At 47.4% G+C, this 15,927-nt stretch overlaps 1 protein-coding gene across 1 annotated transcript; it reads right to left on the reverse strand.

Annotated features, from left to right (window-relative positions):
• Positions 1 to 12,835: 12,835 nt before the first annotated feature.
• LOC120662493 lies at positions 12,836 to 13,393 on the reverse strand. The gene has a single exon (XM_039941628.1). The coding sequence runs from the start codon at positions 13,391 to 13,393 to the stop codon at positions 12,836 to 12,838; it is 558 nt and encodes a 185-aa protein (XP_039797562.1).
• Between the last annotated feature and the right edge of the window lie 2,534 nt (positions 13,394 to 15,927).

Raw genomic sequence — 15,927 nt, forward strand, 5'->3', positions numbered from 1 at the left:
ACCAAATCTTGAAGCTGAAGGAGTTAGAGTTATTTACCCACCATACTACTGGTAAGTGGGAAAAGACGATTCGCTCTTCTAACTTCGGCCAACTTTCGCTCGCGACTCCAACCCACGATAGTGTGATCAGTCGTCCATGACGCCCACCGCTAAGGAGGTTCCTCGTACCACCGCCGCCGGGGCAGTACTGCCGTCGCACCGCCGCCACTTGGTCTAGGAGCCGCCACCGCCGCCCGGGCCAGGAGCTGCTGTCGCACCACCGCCACCGGGGTCTCGCCACCGCCGACGCCTGGGTTTCGCACCACTGGTGCCGGTCCCTCAGTCACGGGTTCTACCGCCGCCGCTGCCCTCGGGGTCTGCCGCCGCTGCCGCACATGGGGTCTCCCGACGCCACCCTCAGGACCCTCACATGTGGTGGAGGTCTCGCAACGGAGGGGCGGCGGTTGGCCTCCGTGGATCAGGATGGTGTCGGTGTTTAGCTGCCAAGTCTGCTCAGGGATACCCTTAGCAGTAGGATTGTAGGCAAGGGATAGACTAGCTCTGAAACTCGATGGTGCAAGGAACACAAAGATTTAGATAGGTTTGGGCCGCAAGGTGCGTAATACCCTGCGTCCTGTAGGAACACAAAGATTTAGATAGGTTTGGGCCGCAAGGTGCGTAATACCCTGCGTCCTGTGTGGTTGCTTGTATTGCGTTAGGTCTTGATATTTTGAGGGGGTCCCTGCCCTCCCTTATATACCCTGGGGGGGACAGGGTTACATGGAAAGTCCTAGCCGAGTACTGTTGGAGTTCAACTACAACCCGGTCAGGTAGTTTCCTTATACTGCAGCTAGTTCTACGCCTATTCGTGTAGTTACAAAAGAGGTAAGGTATATCCATGTGCTATCCCTTACTCAAGAATATTTTATGCCTTTAACCAGTCCTACTGCCCCGGGTCTGACAATCCCCTGAGCTCTTCGTAGCCGAGTCCTGCAGGCATCGAGTACTTCGCGAGGCGTCTTCGTGTACTTCAAGTAGTCAGAACATCCTTCTGGTTGCTTCTGGGTCTAACTTCGAGTACATCGAGTAGTCTTCCAAGTTCTACCGACTGTTCCGAGGCTGTGAGGTGCTCAAGCCCCAAAATCTTAATCATATATGGTGCACGAAGTACTCGCGCTCCATATGGAGTAGCCCGCGAGCCTTAGATTGAATCGCAGAATCAGGCTGAGGGTCACTTCAGTCTTTTTCTTTCTTTAATTTCCAAAAAAATTGAAAAATAAATCTCTGATGCCACATATCCCGCAGCCCCCGAGCCTTGAATGTAAATCTTTTACTTTATATTTGAGGATCAAAAACTCGTGGCATATAACCATTCTCTGACGATTTTTAGAAATTACTTAGAATAGGGGAGGATCGTTGGACTTCTGGAAATTCACCAAATTGCCACTCGCCATCTTATTTAACTGTCTGGTAATTCCCTAGGGTTTTTACCCCTTCTACTCCTGGCCGCCGCCAATTGTAGATCCGGACTTGCTGAACCTTTCACACTTTCTCTCCGATTCCTTGAGCCCCTCTTTCAGCCCCCGAGCGTAATTCATAGAATCCTGCTCGTGACACTAAGATGGCTCCGAAGAAGTCTAAGTCCAAGATTCAAGTTGAGGAAACTCCCGATCTTGCCACAAGATGGAAGAAATGCAAGATGGCAGAAGCAGATGTGCAAGAGTTGGAGAATCTGGGAATGCTACAGAGCTGCGCCATCATCCAGTGGCTTCCTGCTGAAGGAGAAGATTGTTCATACGAAAGTACCTTTGAGACCGTCATTTTCCGCGATTTTGTACAATGCAGTCTTGCGGTTCCAGTTTTGGATTTCCTCCATGCTCTTCTGCGCTTTTGGGGAATCCAATCGCATCATCTGACCTCCCAATCTATTCTACATCTCTCTATCTTTACTCATTTATGTGAAGCTTTCCTTGTCATCTTGCCACATTTTCACTTTTTCCAACACTTCTTCTACCTTTGACCAATCCCCAATGGTAGCAAGCCTGCTGACGTAGGTAGAGCTGAATTAGTACTCTCCCCTGAGAGTGAGAGCGAGTACTTATCTTATCAGCCCTCGGGTAAAGGAGTCGACTGGAAAAATTATTGGTTTTATGTTGGAAATTTTGAATCTCCTTTGACTGGACGAACTCCTAGAGCCCCCAAGGCACAAGCGAATTGGATGAGCGCTGGGCCCGGTGGGAGTCAAGTTGTGAAACTTTGGTGCACTCTTGAGAGACTGAAAAAGATAGGAGAGTGACTAGAGACTATGTAGTATACTCCTTCCTAGGTCGTCGAGTATAACCATTGCAGCGTCGGGTATATCCCGAATTCAGATATGAAGGTCTTGATGATCCATCAAGATTTTCCCCTGAGAAGATCCATCAGTCTGAATTACTGAAGAGATGCTGCAAGGTACTCAATGGCTTTGACAAGTCACCGACTCTCCCAATGTTGTTCTACGCAGCAAATCCACCTGAGAATACCTGGGTAAGTAGTCGATAGTATACTCGAGTACTTCCCTTGTGTGCTTTCTTCTGCTTTTTTGACATAATCTTTCTCGCAGGTGAACTAAAAGGTGTGGTATTGCATGCCTCCACCTCCTCCTGAAGTTGCCCAGTCTGATGACAACAATCGGAGCTTAGCTGATTTCATTGGAAAGATGTGGAAAGAAAATCCCGGACCTTTTCTGTTGCGAAGGAAAGTCTATCATACTGACAGTGGTGAGTAAGTGTCTTATCTATTTCAATATCAATTCATGCCCAGTTGCCTTGTGTTGATTTTGGCGTCTTCAGTGTTCAACATCTTCCTGAGCAAGAAAAAGCTCAGATACAAGATTTTCGCAACTGGTGCCAAGCGAATCCAGAAACTTCTACTCGACCAGCCCCCGATTCACCAATAATGGGGTTGCTTAAAGGTTCTAGTGATGCGGCAACCCAGAAGGTGAGTGCTTCTGGGGAAGCAAAGGAAGATGCTCCCGGAGCAGAGAAGTCTGCTCCATCCTTGGCTAATACTGAAAGGCCCTCTCCATCCGCGCTACTGCTGATGCTGATTGTAACACCCGGTTTATAAAAGGACATAAACCGAGTAATCATATACGTGCCAGGATCAAGTCACACGTATATATAATAGAATGAACAGTATATCACAGCACATATCACGTAAAAGATATAATAAAGCGAGTACAAATGTTATTTATTACATGAATGACAAAATGTCTGATACAGCGGAAGCGTAAATACATATACGAGAAACTCTCGGAAGCTGGGCGCCACAGGGACGTCGACTGGGAGACGAATGCTTAGAAGTCCTCGTACTCCTGGTAGCTCTGGGTGAACTCCCTCGTGTCGGCAGGAACTGAGCAGCAGTAAAGTATCCCAAAAAGAACAAGAGGAAAAGAGTAGAGGAGGCAAGTGTGAGTACACAACTTGTACTCAACAAGTATAACACAAACTATGAGGCTCTAAGGTTGGCTGACTCAATTGCATTAGCTTTTAATCTTAGCAAAATTTTATTAAGATAATTACTACAAGTGGATGAATTACCATAAACCCAGTTACATAGTAATTAATCAAAATTAATTATGAACTATTGAGAACCAAATCGAAACCACAAGGTAACCCCACTAATCAAAAGGAGGATCCGGACTGCTCATGACCGTGAGCACGGCTAGTATACCAGTTTTACACTCTGCAGAGGTTGCACATCTTTACCCACAAGTCGTGAGCTACGCTAGTTGTTCATCACACTTCCGTAGGTGAGATGGCTAGCAAACTCACTACGAGGCCATTACAAAGAATCTCGTTGGTAAGGAGTAACCGCGAGGGTTGGATCGGCAACTATGGAGCAGGTCTAGTGGGCGTCAAGACACGGAGCACAGACGAGGCCACTCAGTACGAGGGCCATAGAAGCTTACCACCATTGCCCCACAGGTAAGTTACTCCAAACCCAAAAGACCTAATTAGTAAGCCAAGACCGTCCCATTCTAGTATTGTGGTTGCGCGGTTGTCCCAGGTTGTCGCTCTAATGATGTACGGTCCTTATGGAGAGTAGCTAGCACCAAACACAGTGCGAGCCCCTAAACCAAGTTTCTAGAAAAAATAATTTTTAACGAGACATGAGCCACTCAAGCACAGATCACAGAGGGCCACTCCCAGATTTAAGTTGCATTTACCATTAATCAAATTAATTAAAAAGGATCAAGTGTGTTATAGCACAGCAGCCTAGCACAACTAACTAAAATGCAACCCGAGGGATATATATATATATATAAATGATATAAAGTGGCTAGGAAAGTCCTTATAGGCATACAATATTAAAATACAGTATGAAATTGTATTTAAAAGTGATAGGTGGTGTTCATGTTATACTTGCCTTCCTCAAACTGTTCCTGCTGCTCAAACTGCTCAGAAGATGGTGGCTGCTCCGGGTACTGGTGCTCCTCCGGTAGCTCAACGTTTACTCACAAACACATGGCCAAAAACAAGGCAACAACATAAACATACATGCAAATAAAGGATAACACTAAGAAACAGTATAAAAATACATAAAAACAGCAAGCAAAACCAAGCTAGATCTATTCTACGTGTTACAACGATCGCGTGGACATAAAGAACACCTAAAACGGAGCTAGAACGCAAAAACTAGGCCTAAAACAAGATCTAGGGGCTAAACTGTAAGAAAAACAGAGTTCCAGGGGCGTCTGCGCAAAAACCAGGGACCTAAATGTAATTAATGGGTAGATCCAGGGGCTAACGCGCAACAACTACCAGGCTGGACTGCGGGTTCTATTTTAAAGAAACTCAGGGTCTAAAACGTAAAAGCAGGGGCGGTTTTGGAATTGTTTTTACACTGCTCAGGACTACGGGTTTATTCTAGTAAAGAGCAGGGGGCTTTCTGCAAAACAACCAGCGCTGACCGTTTTCTGATCCGGTTGACTTCGGGCCGAACGGATCTGGGCCGCAGGATCTTGATCGGGCGGCCTTGGGCGAAGGGGCACGCGGGGCGGCGGCGGGACTCGCCGGCGACACGTTCCCGCGGCGGGGACTCACCGGACTTGGCCAAACTTGGCCGTCCGGGGGTCAAATCGACCCGGACTTGGGTCTGGGGTGGACTACGCGACACGCGTAGTCCACCTGGGGCCTTTGCGGGTCTCGGGGAGTTTTGTAGCGGCGCGTGCTGCGACGGCGGCGGGTCTGCGCGGCTGCACTCGCCGGCACGCGTGCGCTGGGCTGCTCTGGGGGTCTGGTCTGGGCACAAAGGTTCCCGTGTGCGTGTGCGGTGCTAACACAAGTGGAAACGAGGCCCGTGCGGGGCTGTGTCATGATGCAGCGGACATGGCCACGGCGGAGCGGCGACGGCGACGGAGCGCCGTCATCGGCGTTCGGGCACCTACAGGGCGCTACGGCCTACAACACCTAGCGCAAAAGGACAAGGGAGGTTCGGGGTGCTTACCGAGGCTTGGAAACGGGCGATGTGGCCATGCAGAGGGGTTGACGTCGATGGCCGGCGGCGGCGCACGGGCACAGCTCGGGGACGGGGTCAAAGGAGGGCGTCTCCGGGCTTGCTGATCCACCAAGGAAATCCGCGTTGGTCCTGTGCAGGTGTGATGGGGGTCAAGGCAATCTGAACCTCACCGACGGCGAGGGGTGGAGCAGGACCACGGGGCAGCAAGGTGACCGGGGTTCTCGGCGGAGCGGAGTTGCGCGGGGAAGAAGAAGGAAAGGAGGAAGAAGGGGCGCCGACAGCTGGGGCCGTGCTGTCAGCGAGATGAGGCGGGGACGCGTGCTTGCGGGCTGAGCGGAGCTGGGAGAGCGGGCCGTGCGAGGAGGAGCTGGCGCTAGCTGGGCCGAGGGCTGGCTGCTGGGCCCGGACGTGAAAAGGATGAGGCGGGCCGCGAGGGAAGGAAAGTGGGCCGCGGGCGCTGGGCCGGCCGAGCTGGGTTGGGCTGGTCACTAGGTTTGGATTCCTTTCCTTTTTCTTCTCTTTTCTTTTTCTAATTCAAACCAAACTAAACCTATTTGAATTCAAATTTGAATTTGAATTCAAACCACACTCAATCAAATAAAGTTATGCACCAGCATGAATGCACAAACAAGTTTAAACCTAGAAAAATTTTAATTCCTTGTGAAACAAAATTAGATTAAATGCAAGACTAATCATAATAAATCCTAGAAAATTAAATAAAGCCAATTAAATTTATTACTAAATGCTGAAATTTAAATTAGGGTGTTACACTGATGCTGCTGCTGCTACTGATGGAAAGGCTGGAGGGTTGGGTAGTTCTGGTACTCGAATAATACCCTTCCAGTCTCTCCCTTCTTCTCAAGAGGAGTTGGGTAAGGATCTTTTTTATGATCCCCTTCTCACTCCTGAGAACATGAAAAAACTCCAGGATTATATGAAATGGAGCTTCAAGTTTACGCAAGTAAACCAACTTCCCCCAAGTTCTCCTTAGTATCGAGTAATTTGACAGCTGATGTGTCATCTCTTCTTGTAGGATGTTGCCAATCGTTCGTTTCTAAAGTCGCATGCTCTGTACAAGACTTTAGACAACCGAAAACTCCTTGCTGAAAAAGATAAGCAGATTGCGAAGCGCATTGATGAAGCTCTCGCTTGGTGGAACCAGCTCTATGCAGCCAACCGGAAGCATACGCAAGAGACTTGTCTCTTGAAGCAGCAAATCAATAGCTTGGAAGAGGAGAAGACAAAGCTCTAGGTACAACTTCAATCTTCCCAAGCTTGTAAGTACTCGAACCATACCTGATAGCTTTTAGCAGTTGTTTCAGGGTCACTGAAGTCTTTTTCCTTGTGTAGGTCCATCAAGTGAGCATGAGCGGCTAGTAGCTGCAGTGCAAGTAATTTTAGATATGGTTGATCCTCAGGAAGAAGGAATGTCGAGTAGTAAATCCCTGGTCGAACGCTTGGAAGAAGCTCCCAGGAAGATCCTCGACTACCTTTCTGCAACCTCCAAGAATTACATTGCTCACATGCTTGGCATTATAAAGTCTTATTGGCCTCAGCACAACTTAGCTGATATAGCTTTAGGAATTGCTTCTGATTGTCCGGATGAAGATTTCCTCCAGTATCGTAATGAAGTTGTTCCAATTGCTGAGGAGATCATTAAGAACTTGGCAGAGTAGTAGTTCCCAGATCTGTAAAGACATGTATTTTTGTTGTATAAATCAATATTTTGTCCTAAGGATGCATCATCAGAGGCTTGTTCTGAGATCATAGGACAAGTAGTCGATATATACAACCTACTCAAGCAAGCGAGTAGGGCGTCTTGGAGTAACCTCCTTAGTTTATCAGTTAGGATGAACCCCATCGAGTTACCCAGATAGAAAAAACTTTATGAAGATATCCAAAATCTACTCAAGCAAGCGAGTAGAGTGTCCATATCGTGGACTGGAGTAACTCTTAAAATTGATCGATTAGGATTAACTTCGTCAGGTTACCCAAGAAGAACTATTTTTAAGAATATCCATAACATACTAAAGAGGCATGTCCAACGGAGGCCTCCGGAGGCGCCAGTGCGTAGTGGGGTGCTAAAGCGTGTTGATAAGGTAAAGAGGGGTAGAGGTAGACCTAAACTGACTTGGGATGAGTCGGTTAAGAGAGACCTTAAAGATTGGGATATCTCTGAGGAGTTAGCTTTGGATTGGAGTGCTTGGAGACTAGCTATCAACATGCCTCCATGACCTTTGTGTCTTTTGGGTTTCGTCTCTAGCCTACCCCAACTCGCTTGGGACAAAAGGCTGTGTTGTTGTTGTTGTTGTATCCATAACATACTCGAGCAAGCGAGTAGTTGTGCCTTATTAGACGGTTGGAGTAACCTTAAAAGTTGACCGATTAGGATGAACCCTGTCAGGTTACCCAAGTGGGACTAACTTTTTAAAGGTATCCAAGAACCTACTCGAGCCAGCGAGTACAATGCGTCCTATTCCAAGTGTTGGGATATGGGGTAGCAAAAACAAAAAAAATTTACCGCATAAACTAGGATTACTTCTTTAGTTATAGATCACAGGATAACCACTAGACGTGTGGTTGTGGAACTTTTGTAGTGCGTCGGTGCAGTGTAGATGGAAGCCGGCAGTGTAGTTGCGTGAACCACCTCACGAACGGCTTGTCCTTGTGCAGCAAGCACAGTACCTCCATGAAGTCCACACGTACGGGAAGAAGCGTCGCACTCCGGATTGCTAGATCCACGAGAACAACTAGAGCTTGATGCACAGAAGGAAGGCGCCAGCAGGGGCGGCGACCAGCAAGGGGCAAAGGGGGTGGCCAGTAGGAAGCTAGGGTTCAGGGGATGCCCCCCTTGCTTATAATGGCCTGGGGCGCCCACTTTGGTGGGCCTTGGTGGGCCCCACCTTGGGCGTCCCCTTAGGTGGGCTGCTCTGAGTCCCACCTGAGGTCCAACCCAATGGGCCTAATGAGGCCCATTAGTGCATCTAAGACCAGTCTAATTTGGATCTCATTCTCATTAGGCTTCTGGCCCTTAAGTGTGTGACCCTATGGGCTCATGCGTGAATAGACATGGCCGGGTACTCCTACTCGCCAATAGTTGATAGCGGTCTCTAGCAAGACGTGTCAACTCTTATGTGCGCGCGAATCATATCTGTCGAGCCGTCACAATCTTATACATGTTGTTCTCTTTGCCTCACGATATTTGGTCTAGCTTTAAGCGGACCACTCTTTCTCGATCCTGTGATTTGGAATCCTTGGTTAACTCTTAACTGCAGCATGGCCATGCATTTCCTGATCCGAATCACTCGAGGAGCCCAGAGATATCACTCTCTTGCAGAGAGGGGCAAATCCCATCTTGACTGACTATGTCTCACAGCATGTTTCTTGACATACCCGAAAGCCACCTTTATAACTACCCAGTTATGGTGTAGCGTTTGATGGCTCCTAAGGAAGTCGGTTTACATCTTGAGTACATATGATGATCTCAGGCCTTAAGACACAGCGTACATATTGTGTAATGAGAAGTCATCATCTCATGTTGGGTCAGTTCAATCTCATGTCTCACATGAACCCACATTATTAGTTTGCATCCCCATGTCCATGACTTGTGAAATATAGTCAATCAACTAATACATGTGCTAGTCTAATATTCATGTGTGTCCTCACATGAACTCAGATTAGGAACATTTTAGAATATTCATACAAGTAAAGAGTTTCACAAATACTTCACATAAGCATTAATCAATACAAGTTGTCATCCATAGATATTCAAGGAACACTTTATTAATCATGAATACAAGGAAATATGATTGCCTCTAGTGCATATTTCCAACACCAAGGACAGGGATGTGGCCAGTATAGTTATTCGATTCGGATGAACCTTAAAAGGATATCCATGTAGAAAAAATTGTGTAGGTTATCATGTTGGGTTATCCAGGTCGGTGTGAATCTCATAAGATTACCCTGGTTGGAAAAACCCTTTGGTTGTAGTAGTCGATCTTTGATAGTATTAGTTTGATTGCTTCCTTTAATGTAGTCTAGAGGTATTGGGAACCATTGCTTTATTAAAGAGATCAACTAACACCTTTATCATCCAACTAAATCATGGATAAAACTTGTGCAAGTGCTCGATATTCCAAGAATTGGGTACTTCATTACTATCAACATCGGTAATTTTGTAGGATCATGGTCTTGTAACTTTAGAGATTATGAAAGGTCCTTCCCATTTGGAATTGAGCTTGTGCAGTCCTGTTTCATCTTGAATTCGTCGTAGAACTAGATCTCCTATGTTAAAAGATCTTTGCTGGACATTGCGATTGTGATAGCGTCTGACTCCTTGAAGATATCTAGCCGATTGAGTCAAAGCATTGATTCTTGCTTCTTCGACTGTATCTAACTCAAGTTGTCGAGCTTTGTCTGCCTCTACTTCTTGATAAGCCTCAACTCTTGGAGATTTCCACATAATGTCTGCGGGTAGTATAGCTTCTGATCCATAAGTGAGGAAAAAGGGAGATTGTCCAGTTGCCTTACTAGGCTGCGTTCGCAGACCCAAGACCACATGAGGCAGTTCTTGAATCCACTTGCCGCCTTTTTTAGAATTAGCGTCGTAGATCCTCTTTTTTAGGCCATCGAGTATCAAGCCATTGATGCGCTCCACTTGACCATTGGCCCGTGGATGGGCCACTGAAGCATACTTGACCTCTATGCAGGAGTTGTCACCGAAATCCCAAAAAGATTGTGAGGTAAAATTAGAACCCAAACCTGTGATTGTTGTGTGAGGATATACGAACTGATGAATGATGTCAGAGATGAAATCAACTGCTCGGTCTAATGAGATCTTAACAATTGGCTTGTACTCGATCCATTTAGTAAACGTGTTTGCTGCCACCAATACATGATTAAATCCTCCTAGCGCCGTAATTAAAGGTCCAATCATATCCAGACTCCAACATGCGAATGGCCATGATGGAGGGATTGTAATCAAACTGTGTGCTGGGACATGAGCTTTTTTTCCAAAGAATTGACATCCAGAACATCTTCTGACAAGATTTTATGCGTCTGATATAGCAATTGGCTAGAAAAAGCCTGATCTATAAGCTTTGCCGACTAGTGTCCTTGATGCGGCATGGTTGCCGAAGAATTCTTCGTGGATTACTCTTAGGGTATCCTTACCGTCCTCAAGAGTTACACACTTCATGAGGATGCCTGAGGCGGAGCGCTTGTACAAGTTGTCGCCAACTAGGGCGAAACCTTTGCTTCGCTGGATGATGCGCGCTGCCTGAGCGCTTTTCTCTTCAACACTCGGTGGGAGTTTGAATTCCTTGATGAAGTTGATGAATTGTATCCGTCAGTCTTCTTCAATCATCGTCACCTCTCTAACTATGGCCGAGGCCTCCATGTTAGTGGTTTGTTGATTTTGAATCTTGACCGATGGATGATGTAGCTCATGAACAAAAAGACCGGGTAGAACAACGGCTCGAGTAGATCCAAGCTTGGAAAGGGCATCAGCTCCCACGTTGTTATTGCGGTCTACGTGGTGGATTTCCAATCCTGAAAATTTGTTCTCGAGCTTTTTGATTTCTTCCACATATGCGTCCATTGTTTCCTTGTGGATGTCCCACTCTTTGTTGACTTGCTAGACGACGAGTAGAGAATCGCCATATACTAGTAGTCGCTTGATGCAGAGGGAAACCGCCAGACGAAGCCCATACAAGGGTGCCTCATATTCTGCTTCGTTATTGGAGACTTTAAATAGGATCTGGAACATGTACTTGAGCTGCTCTCCCTTGGGAGAGATGAATAAAACTCCCGCGCCACCTCCATCGAGCTTGAGTGAGCCATCAAAGTACATTACCCAATGCTCTGGAATGTTGAGAGGTGCTGGGATTTGATTCTCCCGCCATTCAGCTAGGAAGTTGACTAGTGCTTGTGACTTGATAGTTGTTCTTGGCTTGAACTTGATTTCCAAGGCTCCCAATTCCACTGCCCACTTTGAAATCCTCCCTGTGGCATCCCGATTGTGGAGTATGTCCGTCAATGGGAAGTCAGTGACAATTGAGATCTTATATTTGTCGAAGTAGTGGCGAAGCTTCCTGGATGTGATTAGGATTCCATAGATAATTTTCTGAATTGAAGGGTATCTGAATTTTCATTCGGAAAGTACTTCACTGATGAATTATACTAGTCTCTGGACACCATGGGCGTGGCCTTCCTCCGGGCGTTCAACCACAATTGATGTGCTGACTACGTGAGTAGTCGCAGCGATATAGAGGAGTAGTTCCTCTCCTGGTAGTGGAGCTATGAGAATTGGCTGTGACTGGAGATGATGCTTGAGGTTCTCGAGTGCTTCCGCCTCTTCTATGGTCCACTCGAATTTGTCTTGCCGTTTAAGAAGCTTGAAGAAAGGTAGGCCCCATTCACCAATTCTAGACAAGAACCAGTTTAAGGCTGCCATGCAGCCTGTAAGCTTCTGGACGTCCTTGGCAGTTGCTGGAACATTCATGGCCACGATAGCATTAATCTTCTCTGGATTAGCTTCAATTCCTCAGTGGCTAACGATGAATCCGAGTAGTTTTCTAGAGGGTACGCCAAAGACACACTTGGTTGGGTTGAGTTTCCAGCGAAACTTACGGAGGCTATTCAAGGTTTCTTCCAAATCAGCTATGAACTAGTCTTGGCTCTTGGTCTTGACAACGACATCATCGACATAAGCTTCAACATTGCGATGTAGCTGATCAGTGAAGCACAGCTGTATCGCATGCTGGTAGGTAGCACTTGCGTTCTTCAACCCAAAAGACATGGTCCTGTAGGCGTATGCCCCGTATGAGGTGATGAATGTCGTCTTGATTTGGTCTTCTTCATTGAGGGCTATCTGATGGTAGCCTGAGTAACAATCAAGGAAGGATAGCAGCACACATCCTGTTGTAGAGTCAATTACTTGATTGATGCGGGGCAGCCCAAAGGGATCCTTCGGACAGTGCTTGTTCAGATCAGTGTAGTCGACGCACATCTGCCACTCATTGTTGTTTTTCTTCTGGACGAGTACAGGGTTGGCCAACCACTCGGGGAGGTAGACCTCTTTAATAAACCCTGCTGCGAGTAGTTTTGCCATCTCTTTCTTGATGGCTTCTTGCTTGTCCGGGGAGAAATGTTGTAGTCGTTGTTTCTATGGTATGGCTTTGGATTCAACTTTTAGTGCATGCTCGATCAACTCCTTGGGCACCCCTGGCATATCTACTGGTTTCCATGCAAATATGTCTCAGTTGGCCTTAAGAAAGTTGACGAGCTTGAGTTCCTATTTGTCATTCAAGCCAGCTCCGATAATAGCAGTTTTGGATTCATCTCCCTCTTGTAGCTAGATGGTCTTGGTGCCATCGTCTCCGGCTGGTTTTACCGACGACTGGCTCGGCTTCTTGGAGGGCATCGAGTCCTTGTTGAGAGATAACTCCTTAGCGGCTGTGAGTATCTCGCTCACGGAGCTTGATACTCCAATGCTGGAGGCGTGGACAATTGCCTCCTTGTCACACTCGAATGACTTGAGGAGGTCCCCGCACAGGGAGAGGACTCCTGTATTGCCCGACATCTTGAGAAGTAAGTAGACGTAGTGGGGCACAGCCATGAATTTGGCCAGTGCTGGTCTTCCCAAGATGGTGTGATAAGAGGATTCGAAGTCGGCTACTTCGAACTTGATATGCTTTGTCCGGAAGTTTTGCTCTGTACCGAATGTGACAGGAAGGGTGACCGAGCCAATTGGTGTAGAGAAATTTCCTGGGACGATGCCATAGAAGGGAGCTTTGCTTGGCGTGAGCAAGTTCATGTAGTTGAGGCCCATCTTCATTATGGTGCTAGCAAAAATCAGGTTGAGCCCGCTTCCACTGTTGATATGTACTCGAGTAAGCTTAGATCCTTGCATGACTGGATCAAGTACTAGTGGAAATTTTCCTGGTTCAGAGAAGCTAGTCCTTTGATCCTCCCTGGCGAATGTGATAGGGACCTTGCTGTACTTCAAAGGCCTCTGAATTGCAGGCTCGACGGAAAGGGTTTCCCTTAGCAGCAGCTTTTGGGCACGTTTGGAGAACCTTGGATCTCCTCAGAATATGACGTTGACCACATTTTCATGCTTCTGAAACCCACCAGGATCTTTCTTGTCATCATCATCATCCTTGTTTTGCTTTTTCTTGGGTGCATCTGGCAAAGGAGACTGGAAGGACTTGCAGATGAGTGTACACTTGAACATCGAGTGATTACTCTTAGGGTGGAGCAGGCACTTCTTTTTGTGCAGGATCTTATCGAACTGATCCTGGGGCTTTCCAGCTTTCATACCACGCGGACTGCGATCAATAGCCCCGACGACATCGTCTGGCTTGCGTTTGCGCGCCGGGTCCCGCTGGTTGCTGTTGCCTCCATGATCATTATTACGTTTCCCATTGTTGTCGTTGTTGTGGCACGGGAAGCGGTTGCGCTTTTGTTCCTCTTCTTCTGCCCACCGCTGCATCATATGATGTAGTTTTACCACCGTGTCCAGGCAGTTTCATCCGAAATCACAGTAGAGTGACTGGGTGGTGATGCCATCATGGAAATAGTGGATGACGTCCTCGTCGGAGACATTGGTGATGGTCGCCCTTGTGTCGAAGAAGCGCTTGATGTAGGACCTGATGGCTTTGCCAGGCTCTTGTTTGCACATTGCAAGAACATGGCGAGTAGCTACCCGGTGTAAAGATCCTTGGAAGTTGTCGATGAAGGCCTTCTTGAGATCCTCCCATGAGTGTATGGACTCGTGCTTTAAGCTCTCCAACCAGGTGAGAGGCGCGGGTTCCAGAGCCATGGGAAAGTAGAGGACCTTGGTATAGGTGCCTCCTCCTGGAACATTGATAGCGGTCGAGTATAAACATAACCATTGAGTAGGATCTTGCTTACCGTCATACTTTTGGATGTTGGTGGGTTTGAAATCCTTTGGGTAGTGGACGTTGTCGGAGACGCTGCTGAGGGCTGGAAACCAGTCAGAGTTATCTGCGAGATGCGCTTGGCGTCTTGCATTGATGATCTCCTGCATGTCCACCCCGAAATGGGCTACTTTTTCATGGTTGTGGCCGCGGCTATTGTTGCGGTTTATTTTGTACCTTGGAGCTTGGTTAGCTGCAGGTTGTCCTCCTCTGGGATGCAGGCCGCTAGCGACTTCTTGCTCTTCTTGTACCCTTTGATTTTGTTGTGGACGACGATGGCCACCTGGAGTGCGACTTGCTTGCGGAGCTGCTGACGCAATAGCCCTGGATCGAGTACCGCAGATTGAGGACAAAGGGTTTTGTCGCTCAATTTGTTCGACAGCGTTGCGGGTGAGCTGGATTATGCGCTCTGTCTCTGGATTTCCTGGCAGTTGCATGAGGCGCATAGTAGCTTCTGCCATTGCAGCAATGGGAGTGTTGGAGACGGCATCTACTTCGTTGTCAAAGTCTTGATTGAGATCAAGCGGGTTAATACGAGCGCATTCAGCGTAGCTTCATCCTCATCTTGTGGGGCATTTGCAGTCAGATTATCCTTCGAGATCTGATCTGGGGTTTCATTGGGGTCGTGCTGACTGAGGGCGTCTGGGTCTAGTGGATTCTGGATGATCACAGAGATCTGATGCTTTGGGTGTAACTTTCGAGATCTGACCCGTAGTCGGCTAGTTCAGTTCCCCTAGATCCAGTTTCACATATGGGTGTAAGGGGGGGGGTACCGTGCTGGAACGGTAGGTCATCGATGCTGGCAACTTCTCAAAGGCTATCGAGTAGTTCTGCAGGTGAGTGACCATGGCAGGACTTGACTTGGAGCTTTGCCAACACATCAATGATAAGGTCCAGATTGTCATGAGATGACTCTCTGAATCCGAGTACACGTCGAAAACATGTGCCTCCCGACTAGCGGTGGCAGACGAGTTCTTGACGTGTGCGTTTTGATCCAAGCTAGCTTCATGAGAGGAGTAGATGGGTTCGATCATCCACTGGTAAGCAGACGAGGGGTTGCGCAACCCAAAGATAGTTTGAACAAGGAGAGTCCCAACTTGGGTAGAACTCGGGTCGAGATTGAACTGAGTCCGAATGGAACTCGAGTTGTCATCGAGTTTCTGTTCGATCTCTTTGGCGAGGTCGGGAAGTAGCATGTCGCCGTGATCATCCTGTAACGAACATGGCACCATTTATGCCATTTCGAGTGATTTTGGTGATTGTATGACAACGCAATCAATGAGACTAATGATTTTGTTGAGTGAACATTTCTAGATCCCAGGAATGAAGTAAAAAGGCCATACAAAGCAAAACACGAAGAAAGAACTCAAAGAAACGATGAATTGGAAGAGTTCTACTGAAATCAGTAGCACCGGAAGAACCGATGCCTATAGCATCGGTGCATCCGATGGTTGTTGGAAGATCCAACGTCTTGGCATTGGTGCAAGACTGAGCGCCTCTGGAG

Source organism: Panicum virgatum, chromosome 2N (genome assembly GCF_016808335.1).
Source record: "Panicum virgatum strain AP13 chromosome 2N, P.virgatum_v5, whole genome shotgun sequence".
Lineage (NCBI taxonomy): Eukaryota > Viridiplantae > Streptophyta > Magnoliopsida > Poales > Poaceae > Panicum > Panicum virgatum.